An 18411-nucleotide genomic window follows, 5' to 3' on the forward strand; every position below is an offset into this window, starting at 1 on the left:
CATACACACAGAAATTCTGTCTTACAAACAAAATTCATACTTTATTTTACAAATATCCCTGTAGTGTAATTATTTTAAAGCCATTTCGAAGGGCTAGCATTAAGGAGCTTTTTGGAGTGATGAATCTGTATCCTGAAGGTGGTTACACAAATCTATACATACATTAAAATTCATAGAGCTATATACCCAAAAAAGTCAATTTCACTGTATTATAATTTTTAAAAGTAAAATAAAATACAACATTTTACTGCGATAAGAAAAAAAATAAATAAAGCCCAGCCCTCTTGTAAGATCCAAGGTGTCTCTCCCCTCCTCCCCCCTAATTAGCATAAAGGCTAAGGTGGCTGTTTGGAAGAAAATAGATTTACTTGAAAGGTCCAGACTCTATTAAAACATTAATGCACTCAGTTAAACAATACTTGTTCAACACTTGCTGTGGAATTCCCCAAAAGTCACTTTCCTTGAGGAGTGGGTCTTTTGTTTTTCCCTCAGGGTGTTCAGATAGACTCAAATTCAGGAGGTCTGTGTTCTCCTTCTGACATTGCACCTCACTCTCCTTGAACTTCAGTGGTCCTCCTTTGCAAAGTGGGGGTCATTCCTTTTCTTTCCTCAGATGGATTGGTCTGAGGATCCCCTAAGTTGAGGTCCAGGGAGAGAGCTGTGTAAACCACTCTGTGGATGACAAAGTGTGGATATTATTGGGACCAGCTCTGTGTTCCCTCAAGTCCAAATACTGGATGGTAGGCTCGAGGTGGCATCTCTGCTCCTTTGCTGAAAAGGAGAAACAGAAACGGAGTTGGTCTTCTCTGAGTTCCCCAGGAGACTGTAAGTGTTGACACTCCCAAGCAAGCTCTAAACAGCCCCACTGATGACACCCTGATATCCCAGGAAGAAGGGAGGATGCAGCAGGGAGTGATGTCCGGAGAGCTAGGGAAGCCCAGTGCACCCAGGGTGAGAAGGACTCCTGGCACAGCGCTGAAGTTTGGATGGCACGTGCCAGAATTATCTGTTTGCAATTGTCAACCCGGTGCTCCACCTAAGTTCCATGGTGTTGAGTGTAACCCTTGTGGGCAGAGACCATTGAAGAAGCATAAATAAGTGGGACAGGCTAGTATAAGAATTCCAAGATCCTCTTGGTTCGTTTCTTTTTCCAACATTTGAAAAAGACATGATTACAGGGAGATATTTCACAACTCTTGAAAAAGCGTCAGTGCAGTGGAAAATGGAAACAAATGCACAGCCTCAGAGCAAGTAAAGAATGACGTGAATGGTGGCCACTGATATAGGGAAAGGGGGCAGATGCTATTTGGTTATAGACTTTGGGTTCTTAACATTTATTGGGTCCCTTTTGAAGCCGGGTGAATCCTCTGGATCCCATGTCAGGATGATGCTTTTTAATGAAATAAAATATGTAAGATTACAAAGGAAATTAATTATATCAAAATACAGGAATCCCATAGATGTAGGTTAAGAACTCTTGTCCCTGTGCAGCAATAAGGGCCTTGTAGTGCCAAATATTTTGACTTTCTTAAAGAAGCCAAGTTCCAAATTTTTAAATGACGCTTTCTGATTTTTTGAGTGTCAACATTTTTTTTTTTTTAAGCACTGAGCAAGTCTACCTAAGCACATGTCTGCTGGTCACCACTTTGAAACCTTCTTATAAAATTAGAGATTGTAGGAGACTTTTTGTAAACAAGATCCCGTATGATTCAACAGATAAGACTGGGGACAGTGTCTTGACCAAACCAGGGATAGGCTAACAAATGGCCATTTGTCCAAAGGAAGAGGATAAAACATGGAGGAGAGGATGTGTGTATCCTATGTGCTTGGATTCAAGTTCATAGCAAGGTCAGTAATTATTTTCTTTATTTTGTGATTTTAATTTTAGCATCTCAACTTTCCACTGTGATCTCCCACTGAGATATTTAGATAGTTTTTTTTTTAAGTTTGGCTTTGGGATTTAAGGTTTTTAATTTGCTTTTATCATTTCTTTCTACTAACTCTTAGTAGAAATAGATTTTTCACCCCAATGGAAAAGAGGGGAGAGCTGGTGTCATGCTATCATCATAGAAAGGTAATACATGGGTAGAAACCAAAGGAAAAACAAGGGTAAGGTCTCTTTCAGTAAAAATGTCTTACAATAATAATCTCTAGAAAGGATTTTTACCTGTTCTGGACATAATTGAAATAAGGTAAGATCAGATCATTATCATTTCTTATAATTAGAAAATATATTGATCTCCAAAGAGTCATGGGATCCATATACACTTACTTACAAAAAGGTCCCTACATTCCAATAAATGGAAGCCACACCATAAGCCAGTAAGTTATTTTTTCAGATGGAGTCAGTGAAGTATAAAGGAATGGCCTTTTCTAGATCAGTGCTTCTAAATTTTTTTGACCATCACGTGAATAGAAGTATATTTTGCATCATGATATATATAGGGGATGTATATTTATATATGGTATTATATATATATATATTCACATATTTATAAAGACAAAAGTTCCATGAAGCAGTACTTGCTCATAAAGACAAAAGCTCCATGAAAACAGTTTGCTCTTACTAAGAGATGTGTTTTCTAACTTTATTCTACTCTATTTCATTTTAAAATTTTGGTCTAAATCCACTAAACTTATGTCACAACCCTCTAATGGCCTGTGACTTGCACTTTGACAAACAGTGTTATGATGTCACCATGTTTCTTCAACCCTAGGCACAGTCCCCCACTCTCAGCTTCTCGCCAGAAACTGCAGGGCCCATCAAGTCTGGACCAGGTCCTTCTTTCTTCAACCAGGCTTGTTCGAAGAATAGGTTTGGAGGTTCCGTACTATAACCAGCCTCTATCCCCTTAATTCTTTAATTTCTTTTCTCACTCACTTTTTCATTCCTAGTTTCACTTATTCAATGAAATATTTATCAATATTCACTGTGTGGCAGACACAGGTCTTACATCCAGGGCTATGGGCACATAAACAGATGATGTCACATGTTAGGAACTGAGCCAGGTATGCCCAGGTAGCAATGGAGTCACAGAGGAGTGGCTCCTGGTGGCAGTGAGCTTGAAAGACTAAGAAGGTTGGGCCGGATGAAGCCTCTGACTAGACAATCTCTTGCAGGGATCTGGATGCCCTGCAAAATAGGCTCTTGGGTAGGAGGTGGGTCCATGGACCAGAGGCCTAGGGCTGCGGTGGGCATGTGAAGGGAGTCTGTGATGACAGGGTGAGCTGAAGTCTTTGGACAGTAGTGAGGGCGGAGGGGAGAGGAAGTGATGAAGCCGTGGGGTTATGGGGCAATCTGAAGGGCTCTGGGCCCAGTGCCCAGTTTTTCTCCCACAGAGAGGTGACACTGCAAACGTGTGTTGTTTTCATGTTGACAGAAGATCTTGTCTTTGGTTGTGCCACTTCCTAAGAATTAATTCCTTCAGATAGCAAAGACTTAATCCTGAGCTTGGAATAAATATAGGGCTCCGAAGTTCACTCCTCAGGAAGAGTCTTCCACTGAAAGCTCAAAATTACGAGATCACAGAATGCTAGAGCTGGGAAGAAAATCAGTGACGGTCATGCACGTGCTCTCATTTTACAGGAGAGGACAACCTGCCCAAGTCCCCACGAGTGGTCAGTGGGAGAGTCGCCCCGGAAGCTGCTGTCCTGCCTCTAGCACTGGCCAGGGTGCAGCCCGGTGATTGCAGGACAAGGAGCTTCTGGAGGGGTGGGGAGCCTCTCCCTGGTCTCGCTGAGGTTTGCTGCTTCCTACGTTGGCCAGAGGGTGGCGCCCTCTACAAGTGGGCCACCCTTTCCGTAGGTCATGGCTTCTCAGAGGGTTCAGCTGAAGTCAGCGGGTCACTGCAGTCTCTAGGGGACTTTGTTCAAGCGGCAAACATTCGGGTTGGCAGGAGCTTCTGAAACTCACTGCATTGGTCCCTTGAGCTCTCTCCTGTTCCGGATCCCCTCCCTCCCAGTGTCTGGGGAGACTCCTTAGGGTCAAACCCATTTAGTTTTTCAGTCCTCTAATTTCTTCCTTTGGTAGACTAAAATTCAGGGTTGTTAGAAATTTAAAGTGCAGAAAAATCACCTAAGGAGTTTTTAAAAAATGCAAGTCCCAGAACCCATCCCTAGACGTTGCAATTCTCAGGTCTTAGGATAGGGGAGCCCTGAAACCTGGCTTTTAAAAATCGTCCTCAAAGAAGCTGATAAATGTATCCAGAGCACAGAGGGTTTGAGTAAAATAAAGACCTCGGCTCCCAGGAAGTTGTTTCCTCTCTTGACCAAAACAAGGTTTAGGGACTCAAAAGGCTTCCTTCAGCTAACCCACTGAAGCCACTTAGAATAGTCTCCTTTCCCCTAACTGCAGGAAATCTCCACAAGTTGACCGGCGAAGAAGCAGGAGTGGGATGTGATTCGTATGGGAAAAGATCATATTAGGAGTCCTTTAATTTAATTAGCAGTAGAAAAACCAGAAGTTCAAGTGGCAGATTCCATGGTGGCCACAAGGTGGCGATCTTCTGCATCTATTTGAAATGGTCTGCCCGTTATCATCCTGTTTTAGCTGATTTTCAATATTAAATACATCATTAATTTTTAAAGTGTGTATTATTTTAAAAGGATGCAAGGAAAAATGGTTTAACAGGCGAGACTTTAAACTCGCATTTCAATCAAATACTGACATACTCTAGATGGAGGGATTTAGTGAGATTTCCACATCAGACCCCAGAAAAAAGATAAAAATCTGTTTGAGAAAAGGCTGTGGTCTTTGCAAAATGAAAAATGTCACTCAAAGAAAGTGTCTTGAAAACTTTCCGAGAACTTGGTTTTTTGAAGAACTAGCAGATGCAATTTGGTCATTAAAAAATAAAACAACATCATCTGGTAAAAATTTCCTTTTTATTGGTTTGTAGTCAGGATCAGAAAATGAAAGAGAGGGAGAGGGAGAGAGAGGGAGAGAGGAAAGAAGGAAGGAAGGAAGGAAGGAAGGAAGGAAGGAAGGAAGGAAGGAAGGAAGGAAGGAAGGAAGGAAGGAAGGGAAGGAGGGAGGGAGGGAGGGAGAAAGAAGAAAAAGGCTCTGGATAAACATAATACCAGGGCTGTCCTGAACCGAAAATAAGAGCCAAGCTGTAGCGTGGCTAGTGTGGACCTGAGCCTTTCTCCCAGCCATTCCACTCAGCTCCCCAGGAGAGGCAGTGGCATGTGAGGAAGCCAGTGGGCTGAGAGCAGAGAGAAGAGGCCTTGAAGGTCACCACAGCACAACTTCAAGCTGAGCAGCACAGCCTCGGACCACTGGAAGGCCAAGCCATTGTCAAGGTCACTGGGGTCCTACGACCTCAGGGACAGAGAGGCCAGTGGCTGGGCATACAGTGAGGTCAAGGCACCATTCCACAGGGACAGGCTGCAAAAGATAGCCAAGCCCTCAGGCCATCAGAGAGTGCAGGGGACGGTGTTGCTGGTTACTTAGTGGTCTTTGGGCTGTATAGATACACATCTGTATACAGTGCAGGGAGCAGCCTCCGGCCACAGCCTGACACTGAGAATGTCCCTGACACATTTCAATGTAGGAACAATGTGTCTAAGGAGGTTACTGGGGGGAGGGGGGTGTAGAGGGAAAAGAAAATCACATCCTTACTTTCTAAGGGCACAGGGGAAAGTTGGCATCACATCCTACCCTCACTTTTCCTTGTTTCTCCTATTGTGCCCTTGGTCAGGAAATGGAAGGAGGAAGAAAACTCTTTCAAAGAGAAAGAGGTGAGGAAGCCATTGTCTTAGAAGTTTGGAGAGTGCAAGAGAGAAAAACAATCTTTCTCTTTTCCCTTATCCTCACAGCCTGGGGCCAGGGCAAAGCCTCAAGGTCCTGGTTGTTTTGAGGGACAGCTGTCCTTTGGTTCAGGGGAAATCAGACAAGAGCTCTGGCAGAGAGGATAGAAGTTCTCTACACAGAGCAAGTGTGTCCCCAGGATTGTAGCCCATGAGAACTTTTCCTGTGTTGCTAGGCAGCTGGAGGAGACCCTTACATGGCTGATGAGAGGGGATACCTAAGAGACACCTCCCTGGCAAGACCCTCTTCCATTACATTATCCATGGATCCAGGGAGATGGGCTGCTCAAAGCTAGGCACAGAGAAAGAGCTCAGATCTTGCCAGCTTTCGTGAGACTGCTGGGCCATGTTTAAAGTAAAATACAGTAGGTGATATAAAGGCAAGCGGTTTATTTAATGGCCTCCTAAAACTACCCCACACCCAGTATGATAAATACCTTATCTCTGGGGTACATGTCTCACTGACCTGGACTGATTTATTACACTCAGGCAGTCAACTCAGAGGCAAGAATGGAGAAACAGAGGAGGTTAGTTAGGTTTTTGTTTTTTGTTTTTAATGTTTATTTATTTATTTTTATCTTGGCTGCGGTGGGTCTTCATTGCTGCACACGGGCTTTCTCTAGTAGCGGCAAGCGGGGGCTACTCTTCGTTGCGGTGCACGGGCTTCTCATTGCAGTGGCTTCTCTTGTTTCAGAGCATGGGCTCTAGGCACGTGGGCTTCAGTAGTTGCAGCACGCAGGCTCAGCAGTTGCAGAACGCAGGTTCTAGGGCGTGCGGGCTTCAGCAGTTGTGGCCTGTGGGCTCAGTAGCTGTGGCACACGGGCTTAGTTGCTCGGTGGCGTGTGGGCTCTTCCCGGACCAGGGATCGAACCCGTGTCCCCTGCATTGGCAGGCGGATTCTTAACCACTGCGTCACCAGGGAAGTCATGAGGAGTTTCATTTTAAGTAGCAAATTTTGGGTCTTTGTTGTTTTTTACCTTGCATGGTAGACTTCATGTTTGAAGATGAAGTTTCTGATCCATAAGGTGGCGGGGGGGCAGATGCGGTGCTCACAGTGATTTTATGATGAGTGGGAGTGTATTTGCATGGATTTGTCCACATTCTCCCCTTTAGTCTCTGCATAACCATCAGCTTTGTACAGGCAGTAGCCCAACCCAAAGAAATCGAGGAAATCTCGCAGGCTTGCACAGGAGCTGGAATTCTGATGTGAGCTTCACGGGCCCAGATCTCTCAGCAGCTGCTCTGCCTTCTTCTATACCCCTCATTACACACGACACACTCACACACAAGATAGTGAGTTAGAACTGAAAGTTTCCTTAAATGAGACATCTTTGTAAGTATGAATGGTCAAACCATAAAATAAGAAATAAAGACAATTTCCCTCCAACTACTTAGAAATGTTAAACTAAATATTTAGTTGAATAATAAACGAAACGCACTATTCTCAGATCAAAGCAGCCCTTCTTAACTAATTGTAATCAGATTTTTTAAAAAAGAATTATTTTAAAAAATGTTTCCTTTGGAAGCAGATGCTGTGTTTACTGTTTGTCAAATTACCAGAATCTTAGACATTTTAATATCATTTTAGATAATTAGCTGCATTGCTTCAATTTCCAACTACCGTGCCTTTGGATCTGTCTGGCAGCCATGCAGATATTAGTCTCACAGGAAACTTGCTGAACGGCCAATATGTTGGATGCCCTGGCAAGGCCACAGAATTACAATATAGAGCAATATACACTCCTTGTTATAAGTAGAGTAACTGTATAATTTATTATCCAAACTGGGACACTTTTGAGACTAAAAGGAGGCACTAGTAATAATTACTCCAGGAAAACCTATAAATTGGATCCTCCTTACTTTTAGGCAAAGTTTCCTCTTCAAAGCTATTTCACAGAAAGGAGGGAGATGAAGATATAAATATAGATATTATTCAAATTCTCATGAAGTTTTTCATATTCCAGGTCAAGATCCTTTTTATTTTAATGATAAAATACAATTTTTTAAAATCCTGAAACAATTCAATCACTGCTAGTTTTGCATTTTTATAGAGGTCAGCTAATGGAAAGGAGGCACAGAAATTTTAAAATTCCTCCTTTTAAAAGGAGGCATCGAAATTCGATGCAGATTTAGTAATTATTCCTGGGGCTAGTCCTCAAAATTTTAGCTGTTGAATTTTGCAGGCATTTAAAAAAGCAGAAAGGTAAGTGGTTGTGCTGTCAACCTATAGGACGAATGGAAGCTCCTATTGTTATGAAAGTTTATGGTTTGAAATACATTTTTCAGCAACATCATCAGACATGATTTTTCAAAGTGTTGTCTGTCAATGAAGCATGAAGACATGTACTCTGGAAAACTTAGTAAAAGATAAAAAGAAAAAAACTGGCTATTGTGTTGAAGGAGATAATGAAGATGGAACATATAGGTGGAGATTGAATATGAGCAAATGACTCATATTCAAATGACCGAATATGAAAAAATTCTAAATTAAGCATTATTTTATCTAATGCATGATTTTTAATTTCAATATATAATTTAATTAACAAATTAAATATTATGAGTAGACACTTGGATATTTCATCCATATCCCTAAAAGTTGATACATTTAAATTGGCCAAGAACTTTCCTTTGGCTTTTTTTTTTTTATAAGGAATCATTTTGTATTTGGGATCAGCTTATATCCAGGCATATGTTGTAATCACCATATGGGTTTCTGTTCTGTGTAGTTTTGGAGTGACAGGCTACTGGGATTAAGCCTGGGAGAATGAGGGGTCCATCTGGCTTCCTGTCTGGGCAGAAAACGTATGAGGACTCCAGGTGAAAGAGCAGGCCATTAGCCTGTGAGCTATGTCTTCCTTATCCTAAGCCCAGCTGCTGTCTTTCAAAATACCACCATGCATGGGGTAAGAGATGATGAAGATGAGCAGATTCTAAAGATCAGTAGGTGACTACCAGGGTCTCTGCAACCAAAAGTCTCTCAGGGCTACACTGAACGCCCAGGAGCACTTCCTTTCCATCACACATCTCTAAGCAGCCTCAGTCACAGATCCAAGCTCTAACCTCGTTTGGGGTTAAGGTGGCCTGGGGTTCTTTTATCCAAAGCCCGCCTCTGGATGGATCTGGAAAGAAGAATGTGCTGACCTGGTCTATTCCGGCCTCTTGGGAGCTTAACGTCTAGTTGCAGGAGGAGAAGGCATGCTCCTGTACTAACCAGCTCTGCAGCTTTAGGCAAGTCTCTTAAACTTGCTGAGGGAGTTAGAAGAGTCTCCTTCCAGAGCTGATCATTCCTTTTCTCTATGAAAATAAAAGTAAAAAGACAGTGAAAATGTGACATAAATGATACAGAAAATAAACACCTCAGAAGTAAAAAGAAACAAAGGTCAGTGTGGCTGAAGTGATTAGGAAAATCGTCTGATCTCTTAGGCTTTCCTGAAAAAAGGAAATTAAGCTTCCCTCCTCCATTAGCTGTAGACTTTTGGTTTTATAGATTTTGGAGTAGGAAGTAAACCGAAGGTCAGAGGAGGAAAATCCATTTACTTAAGGCCATAGAGATACACAAAAGGCCCTTAAGAACCAAAGAAAATCATCCGGTCTCCCAAGCCCTAAAGTAAGATATCACTTAGTATGTTGAGCATCTTGTGGAAAAGGAAATCATGTGTCCCTGGTGGCCATGCTCTTCAATTTGATGACGCTGTTCTCCCGATTTGGCTCTTTAAAGGAACCGCAGAGATTGTGAGGTGCTAGGAGCAGGCTTAGGGATGGGTGAGGAGTGCAGGAATAGGGACCTGGGGATGTGGGAGCACCTCCAGGACCACTGAGGCTACTTGGTTGATGCAGCTGTTTTCTAACAAGGGTCTGAAGAGTCAGCCAGTGCCGGGTTGGGAGGTTTATAGCTTTGACACCCTTCATTCTCCCACTTGCTCTACTTACCTTCTGAGTTGGCCCATTTATAGCTGGAGAGCCAGTTACATAGTCTTCTTTGTAGATCTCACACGAACCACAATGATGCCATCAGAAAGCTATGAGATAAAATTGAGAAAATGGATTCCACATCTGCTGCAATCCAGGTGGTTCTAATTCCTACACTTTTGGTTTTCTTTAAAATTGGAATCCCTTGGTTGGGTAAAATATTTGCTTTCTTTCTTTAAAAAGCATCTCCCTCTTGTTTTAAGCAAAGATCATTGGAATCCAGTCATGATCATTATCATCACAATAATCATCAAAACAGCTCCCTTGTGTGCCTCCCCCCTGTACTTTGTGCTCATTACCCAGAATGCATAGCTGAATATTGCAGTCAGTTCTGGGCGGCACATTTCATGAGGGATATTGGAAACCAGTAAGTTCCCAGGAGAGAGCTGCCAGGACGATCAAGGATCTGGAAACTACAATAAATGAAGAACAGGCAAAATTACTGCAGCTCTCCGGTCTGGAGAAGAGAATCCAAATTTAAATATTGAGAGCTCGCAACTGCCCATAATGCAGAACTGGGACCAGATATGGCTCGTTTTGGCTTTGTGTAAAGAAGAACCTAATAAAACTTAGAGCTATTGGAATGTCCACGGATGAAGTCGTGAGCATCCTGCCACCAGAAATGTTTATGGAGAGACAGGTGAGCATTTTTCAGGGATGCTGTATCAGGAACTTCTCCCAGGGTAACTTGCAGTGAAAGCCTCTGTGTTTGAAGTACTGATACAGAAAGACATACAACAAAACACCCACTGTCTTCCACAAGAAAGGACACCTAAGTAAATACATAAGTAACAATGTACATGAACAGACGAGGTGTGGGTGGGGAGCGAAGGAATAGATGCAGAAGGTTTCATTAGGATGCGGGATGTGGGGTGCATGCTGAAACGTGACCCGGACTCAGGTAAGAGATGAGGGAGATTCCAGGGGTGCAGCTGGGGCTACAGGAATGAGACCGTGAACCAACGATTGTGCCAGCACAAAGAGTCCGCCTAGGATAGAGAGGAGGGTTTGTGAGGAGAGGGCTCCTTGAGGATATTAGAGACCACTATGAAGACCAGATCCCGGGAATTCTTGAACCACAGGTCGTTGGAATAACTCCTCTGCCGGTGCTTGGATTGCTACATAGCGATGCCTTTCATATCTGACAGGCAGTGCTGGCCTCTTTGTGCCGTACCTCAGGGAGGCCAAATGCTAGGGTAGACAGCAAGTAATATCATGGTATTTTTCTGACCTCTTTCATCACTGGAGGATCTAGCCCTAACAGGCTTTTAAGGGAAATAGTACCTTCCTTTGGCATTTGCCAGTACGAGCCTACCCACCCCTAAACCCTCAAAGCCCACTGTATAATTACCCCCAGGAGGCCAGAGGTCATTTAAAACAACAAGTGTAGGCAACACCCAGCTATTAGAAGTCAAATTTCTAAGCTCTCCCTAAATTCTGGCCCGAGGCATTTTGAAGATGGGACGGGAGCCCCAAATGTGGGGGGTCTTTGAGGTTGGTATTTCCTGCGTGCGGTTTGTGAGGTTGGCCTGGGCAGGCTGTGTGCCTGGCGGGAGGGTGTAGCTCCCCTCTCTGGGAGGACCTCTCCTCAGCACTGGCTGCAGGCCTGCTCCAGGCCTCCCTGCCTCCTCGGGGGCACCTACTCAGCTGTTCTCCCTCTTTCTGCACTGAGCTGGCATATTGGGAGGGAAGCCCAGGTGAGACTCAGGGGTAGATGAGATGCGGTAGATGAGACTACCCCAGATGGGAGGGGTGGTTCAGACAGGGAGCGCTGAAAGGCAGCTTTTCCAGAAGGGGCCTCCCAGTGAGCCTGTGAGCAGCCAGCAGCCAGCTAACTCTTCTCCCATATCCTGAGAGAAGGGGAAGAAGCTGGGAAGTGGGCAGTCCAATAGGTGGTCTCCTTGTGGGGTGATTCCGTGGCCAAGATGGCAGTAATAACTGCTCTGCTCGGTGCAGGAGCTGCCTGCTGACAGCTGCCCCACTGGGGTTCATCTGGGGGTGGGGGTCCCAGAAGCCCCGTGTTAGCCTACACTGAGGTTTAAAATGCTACCATTAGGATGGAGGTACTGGATTTCAGCATAAATCTCACCCTGAGGTTCTCTTTAAAAATGCAATTTCACCTAGATGGAATAAATTAGTCTACTGGATCATTCCTCTCTGACAGGAGGAGTACACTGCTCTGAAAGCATCAGGGGTTGCAGCAGGCAGCCAGAGACAACGAAATGCTTTGAACTGAGAGAGCAGGTGGTACCGAGGGCCACATTTACTTCCTTCAGCATTTGTCCTGGCCCCACACAGACCCAGTCAAGCAGCATCACCTGGCTCTGGAATCCCAGAGCCCAGGATAAGGCTCTATGCCCTGAAATTAATGCTTCTGAACCCAGGTTTATGTTTGGTCTCTCCAGGAGGAAAAAACACGGGAATCCAGAGTTTGACCATGATCACCAATTCCAGCCCTCCAAACTTGCCTAACTCTGCATTGTGTTCATTTTCACCATCCCAGTCTTTGTCTTTGAAGTCGGCTGGAGAGTCTCAAGTCTGTTCTCTGTGGGGAGGGGCCCCGTTTTCACTGAGCAGACACAGCACTCTGCAGGCCGTGGCAAGTTCTCCATTCCTATCCCAGTCCAGAAACCAACGTCCTGGGACCATCACACATAGAGCACAGGCTTCGGCTCAGATGTTTTCCAGAGAGAGGCAAACTGTCCAGCAGATGTCAGTAAGTTCTAAGATGTTGCAGGGAGCCCTGCTTGACAGTCAAGTGCTCTCTTTTCCAAACCAGCTTATCACTCAAAGACCTCAGAGGGGATATGACCTAGCAGAGGGCCTTTAGTAGGGGAGCTCCCAAAGACGAGAGCAAGGAGGGGAAATAGCAGTCCACGTCCTTGCAGAGAAGAACTGAGATTTGTCGTGTGTCTGAGGATTCCAGGAAGCCTGTGCTATAGAGCTCAGGCTGAGAAATGCCTGGTGATTGACGAGGTGGATATTGGGAGGCTCCAGACAGCAATTCATTCTGCCTATTTCACTGCCACAGGGTAAAGTCCGGTTCTGGCCTCACCTAGGGGCAACCTGTTCAAACTAGCCCGAGGTTCCTCATTCAATTTGAATGAGGCCTTAACTGAGCTAACTGCAAAGAGCCCAGGAACGGTCCGTCCAGCCTAGCGGACTCCATTCTACACTAAAGTGACCCTCCACCCCCATAAACTTGTGCAAATTGGAAGCCCAAGAGCCACTATAGCTTGGATTGGGGCCCAGTTTCTGGCTTGGCGTCAGACCAGGTTCTAGAAGAGGTGAGGCAGAGGTGTGAAAAAGAGCTCTTTACCTCTCTGCATCCTCTTTGTTGTATCAGCATTTATTGAAAGACTGCTATTTTCAAGTGCAGTGCTAGAAACTATGGAGGATACACAGAAATATAATATGGGGTGCCTGAGTTTAAGGGGCTCAGGATCTTGAAGTGGACTCTGGTATTCACAGTTGTTGATCAGAATGCTCTCCCATCCCTGGTGTGCCGGTTCCAATCAGAGGAACTCTTCTCCCATTTTACAGGATCTTAATAGGGTTATCAAGCAAGCTCCACACCCTACTACCACAGAGGTGGGATTGTGACCTAGGCTGGCTGATCAGTCTACACTGCTATCCCTACATTCTCTGTTTCTTACAGCCAAAGGAGTGAAACCAATCCATAGACTGATGATATTTGATCTGCCGAACTATAAAAACCAGCATGAAATTCCCCAGGGAGGAGACTGACTGATTCAGAGATGTTCGTATTTTATATGGGAGGCACTTGTTTAAATACACAAGCGTTGAAACTCGTTTTCCTCTGATTAGCACCTATTATCCTTACAAGCTACTTTGATAGGGAATGTCTAGAAAGTTGATTTTCACAATAAACCTAGATTAATGTGTTCTGAAGAGCAAAGATTGTGTCCAATAGTTGGCCGAGAGTTTCCAAGCACTTGGAGTTGCTGCTGCTGACATGTGAGTTGCTTAGGCAGTAGGAGAAGGATACACTATCATTAGAGAAGGGCTGGGGAAAGTGCTTGCTGAGCTTCTTAAGACATTCTCCAAGATTCATAGTGTTACACATTCTGTTATTAAAGTTATATTTTGTGTTTTGCAGTTTTCTTTTTCAGAGTCGAACCTAAAGTGTTTTCACTTGAGTCTGAAGAGCAGGGGGAGGAAAGAGCCCATTCACTGCTGCTGTACCCCCATGTGCTAAGCAGAGACATCACATGTTCCGGATGGGTTCAGGGGTGGTCTTATAATTGACTTCAATACAAAGCTCTCGGCCTTGGCATTCATTACTAATCCATCAGTGTTGGCCTACTGTATGTCATGTGAGATGAAAGCTATTTTCCAGCATAAACTATAACCAGTGGGTGCAGGTTTATGTAAAGACCCTGAGCAGGAATTTTGCTAGCTCTTGTCCGTCCCTATGTTCTTATCTGTTCATAAGGCTTAGAGAAACACACAACTCCAAAATCAATCAACTAAGGACCGTGACACTGATGCTGTGAATATAAATGTTTATGGAAATGCAAATGAAGATAAGACCAGTTACTTCTAAGTACTCCACAGGTCAGTTTCCTGTCCCTGCAGGCAGAAGATAAATATTCATGGAATGAATGAAAGAGTGGTGATCCGTTGAAAGGGGTGCAGTGAAAATTTCACATTTCCAAATGTGTTTTGCTTCACACTGACAGCTCCCAGACAGACAGTCAAGGAGACTCAAGGTCATCTCTATGTTCTTTAAAAAAAAGTGACACATTGCCAACAAAACACTGGCTCAGTACAAAGCCTGCATTGGACTTGGAAAGTTTTCTATCTTCAAGCTCCCTGGAATCTCAGATTCATTCTCATCTCAGAGGGCCAACCCTCTGATGACTTGACATAGAGGATGGAAATGTAACAATCCCCACAAAAGGGATATATTCATTTCTTAGAACTATTATACTAAAGTATCACAAACCGAGTAGCTTAAAACAACAGAAATTTATTCACTCACAGAATGAAGAGAAGGCTAGAGGTCCAAAATCAAGGTGTCAGCAGGGTTGGTTCCTTCTGAGGGCCCTGGGAGAGAATCTGTTCACTACCTCTCTCCTAGCTTCTGTTGACTTTCAGGGACTGACGGCTGGCAATCTCTCCAACCTCTGCTTCCATCTTCACATGTTCTGTGTCTTCATACTGCTGTCTTTTTATAAGGATACCAGTAACGTTGGATTAGGGGCCCACCCTACTCCAGTGTGACCTTAATTAATTACATCTGCAATTATCCTATTTCCAAATAAGGTCACATTCGCCAGTACTGGGGTTAGGACTTTGACATATTTTCTTCTGGGGGTGTGGGAACACAATCCAATCCATAATAAGGGATGAGAAATGATCAGACTCTATCAAATAACTAATGTTGCCAAAGCATGTAAGGTAACATCTCAGATAGGTTTGATTTGTGATGGCAGGTTCACGGGCGCTTTTGAAAGAAACTAAGACATCCTATAATGTACCCACAAAGGATAGCAATGTTTCTATTCTGTTATTTTCCATCTCAACTCTGATTAGGATGTCACCAGCCACCTAAAAGATAAAGGTTCCATGTCCCCTCACCAACGTCCAGAACCACCTTATTTTTAGTTTCCCAAATTTGAAGATGTCAGGAACCATTCAGTATTTGTATCAATAGCACCAGCTTTCTGTATCTTATTAAGCTGACTTTTCTCCCCAAGGCGTCCTACCTACTGGATTTTCGACATGGTTTCAAAGCATGTAGGGCAGAAAAAAATATTCCACAGAGGTTAAAGTGATGTGAGGCTCAGTTGTTGAAAGTGTTGTGTATTTAGGATAAGTGGATACTAAAATAGTCGATTTCAAAGAACTAGATCGATTGCCCCCTTTTGGTTGCACTAATAATGAGAACAGGGCTTCCCTGGTGGCACAGTGGTTAAGAATCCACCTGCCAAAGCAGGGGACCGGGTTTGAGCCCTGGTCCAGGAAGATCCCACATGCCATGGAGCAACTAAGCCTGGGTGCCACGACTACTGAGCCCGCCTGCCTAGAGCCCGTGCTCTGCAACAAGAGAAGCCACCGCAATGAGAAGCCCGTGCACTGCAAAGAAGGGTAGCCCCCGCTGGCCGCAACTAGAGAAAGCCCGCACACAGCATCGAAGACCCAACGCAGCCAAAAATAAATAAATAAATAAATAAATTTATTTATTTATTTAAAAAAATAACGAGGACAACCGAAATGATGATACTTTTGTCATGCATTTGCTAGTGTGTTTGTAATTTTTCACTGGGCAGATGCTGGAATGATGTATTTTGTATTATGTAGCAACACTAGACAGACAGCTAATATTTTTTCCAGTTCAGTTATTCATAGCTCAGCACTGTAGAAAGAAGTCATGTCATTCCTTTTACTGTGGAGAAAGGAAAGAGTTTGTGTTACTCTTTGCCATTGAGCTGGAACAGCCTGTGGCTAATGCCTATTTGCAAAACCACATTGGGAGAGAATTTTTACTCTCTCTGCTTTCTGACCTCCCCACAGACATCACTGTCAAGTGCGGGCATTAAAAACTCTTCTTGAGGGTTTCTATATAGATGCTAAGGGAAGAAGAGAGGGCTGTAGGTGCCCAACACTTGGAGTAGATTTAACTTTATCCCCGTGGACCAGGTCACCAAGACTAATGTTATGCAGAGTTTATACCATAGGTTCAATTGGGGTATTCATAATTTTCCCCAGGGAGGAAATGACTTTTCTTGAGAGCTGCAGGGTTCTGCATACTGCACTGAGAAGATCTAATCCATTTTGGCTGGTTGCACTGAGATACTCTCTGTTCTCAATTAAGTCAATTATCTGAGCAATCTTCATAATTAACAGTAGAAGACTTGAGCTGTCAGGACCGGCTAGAGCAAAAATATTTGGGTGTGTGGGTTAAGCCACAGTTGCTCTGTGGGTGTCTGAGGCTGGGGCAGGGAAGGAGGCTGACTGCATGCTGTGGCCAACTTTCTCAATTAGCAATGGGCTCTAACTAGATGGCAGAGAGCGTTTTCTCCTAGAAGTCAGGAGATAGTGTTCCCGCTCAATCTCTGGCACTAGCAAGCTGCGTCACGTTGAGCAAGATTCTTCACCTCAGAACGACTTATCTTTACTTCCGCAAAATGAAGGAGTAAAGCCAGATGGCTTTTGTTAGTATATTTAGAAAGCAAACACTGAATATCAGGCACTGATATTACTTACTAATGTAGTAAGCATTATTTCATTTAATCCCCGTAACCAAACTTTTATGAAAAACGAGGCACAGAGGGGATAAGTAACTTACCCAAGGTCACACAGCTAGAAATTTTCAAAGACCAGTTAGTTCTAAGCTACCTCCTGACTGATTCTAACGGCCATTGCTGAGAGTCAAGTGGAAATCTCTGTGTCCCAATTAAGGCTTAAGTTAATTTAGATTCTCACTAGGCAAAGTCCATGGATTAACAGCATGGGTATCACCTGCAATCTTTTTGGAAATTTGCAATCTCAGATCCCACTTCAAATTTATTAATCAGGACTGGCACTTTTAACTAGATGCTTATTAAATATTGAGAGGCACTGATCTAAGGCTCACCGTAGGTCAGTCAAATTGGAAGCACTGCAAGGAATTTCTGTTTTCTGTCACCTCTGGTAAGGTCTGAAAGCTCTAGACTGAGGTGCCAGCAGAGGGGTGCCTTCTTTCCTGGAGTTAGTTCTAAGCCATTTGCCCAGTGCAAGAATTTGTGTTTCATCTTTTAATTTCTTACCTAAGTCATTTGCTCCTGACTCTCTGCTCCACTTCCAAAAGGAAGCATCCAGGAGCCAGAAGAGATCTTTGTGGGTTGACCACAGAGGGGAGGCCATTATGAACGGATTAATGTATGTGCAGGATGAAATTCTCCAATGCCCTTATGCAGGCAGGAGAAATTGCTGTTCTAATGTTCCCACCCACTCCCCTCATTTATATAACAATGTCTCTACACAAAAGCTTTCTATGGAAAGATAATTGGATTTCTACTCTATTTGTTCAAAACTCACTTAACATTATAATGGCCCTAGTTATATTGTTTGTATAAACTCATCAATAGTACAGTACCAATTTCTGAATAAATGTCTAGATTTTTGTACCTACATCTAGTGTTACCAAAGCAGGAAGGGAAAAAGAAGCCAGAAATAGAAATCCATTAATAAAAACAGATACCACATATACCTTGCTGCTCTAGGCTTAAATGTGTTGGGTAAATTTAGATTTTCAACATCTCAGTGTTATTTTTTTATCTTACCTATGTATGTATTTGCTTAGTGTTTAATCACTGTAGTACTTTGGGCAAGTGGGTCACTGAAGAAAAATATAGTCTTGTGTATTCACGACTGAAATGCCCATTTAACTCAATCTAAAATGAATTAAACATACACTTTAATATAACAGTGATTATCCCTCCCTAGCAATGGAGATTGCAACAGATCCTTGTTTCCTGAATACTCTAGAAGTTTCCATTTGACATTTTTAGGGCAAAATTAGAGAGAAAGAGAGAGAATTTCTAAGGCTTTTTGTCCTTCCATTATGTATGGTGGAGATTTCTTTTTCACCTTTTCCACTTTTTCAGATATATGATAACAATGTTT

At 43.5% G+C, this 18411-nt stretch overlaps 1 protein-coding gene across 6 annotated transcripts in view; it reads right to left on the reverse strand.

Moving 5' to 3' along the window:
• Positions 1-310: 310 nt before the first annotated feature.
• Positions 311-18411, reverse strand: part of CCDC148 (coiled-coil domain containing 148) — a 427998-nt gene continuing 409897 nt past the window's right edge. For 2 of the 6 annotated variants that reach the window (XM_067026094.1, XM_067026092.1), the window contains 2 exons: positions 9739-9827; positions 311-771 (listed from right to left, as the gene is read on the reverse strand). In XM_067026094.1, the coding sequence (XP_066882195.1) occupies positions 9774-9827 (54 nt within the window). In that variant the 3' untranslated portion in view covers positions 311-771; positions 9739-9773. Of the gene's footprint in view, positions 772-8757; positions 9103-9738; positions 9828-18411 lie in introns of those variants that run through there. The other 4 variants (XM_067026093.1, XM_067026090.1, XM_067026091.1 and 1 more) reach the window with 3 other exon arrangements.

This window comes from Kogia breviceps, chromosome 2 (genome assembly GCF_026419965.1).
Source record: "Kogia breviceps isolate mKogBre1 chromosome 2, mKogBre1 haplotype 1, whole genome shotgun sequence".
Classification (NCBI taxonomy): domain Eukaryota; kingdom Metazoa; phylum Chordata; class Mammalia; order Artiodactyla; family Physeteridae; genus Kogia; species Kogia breviceps.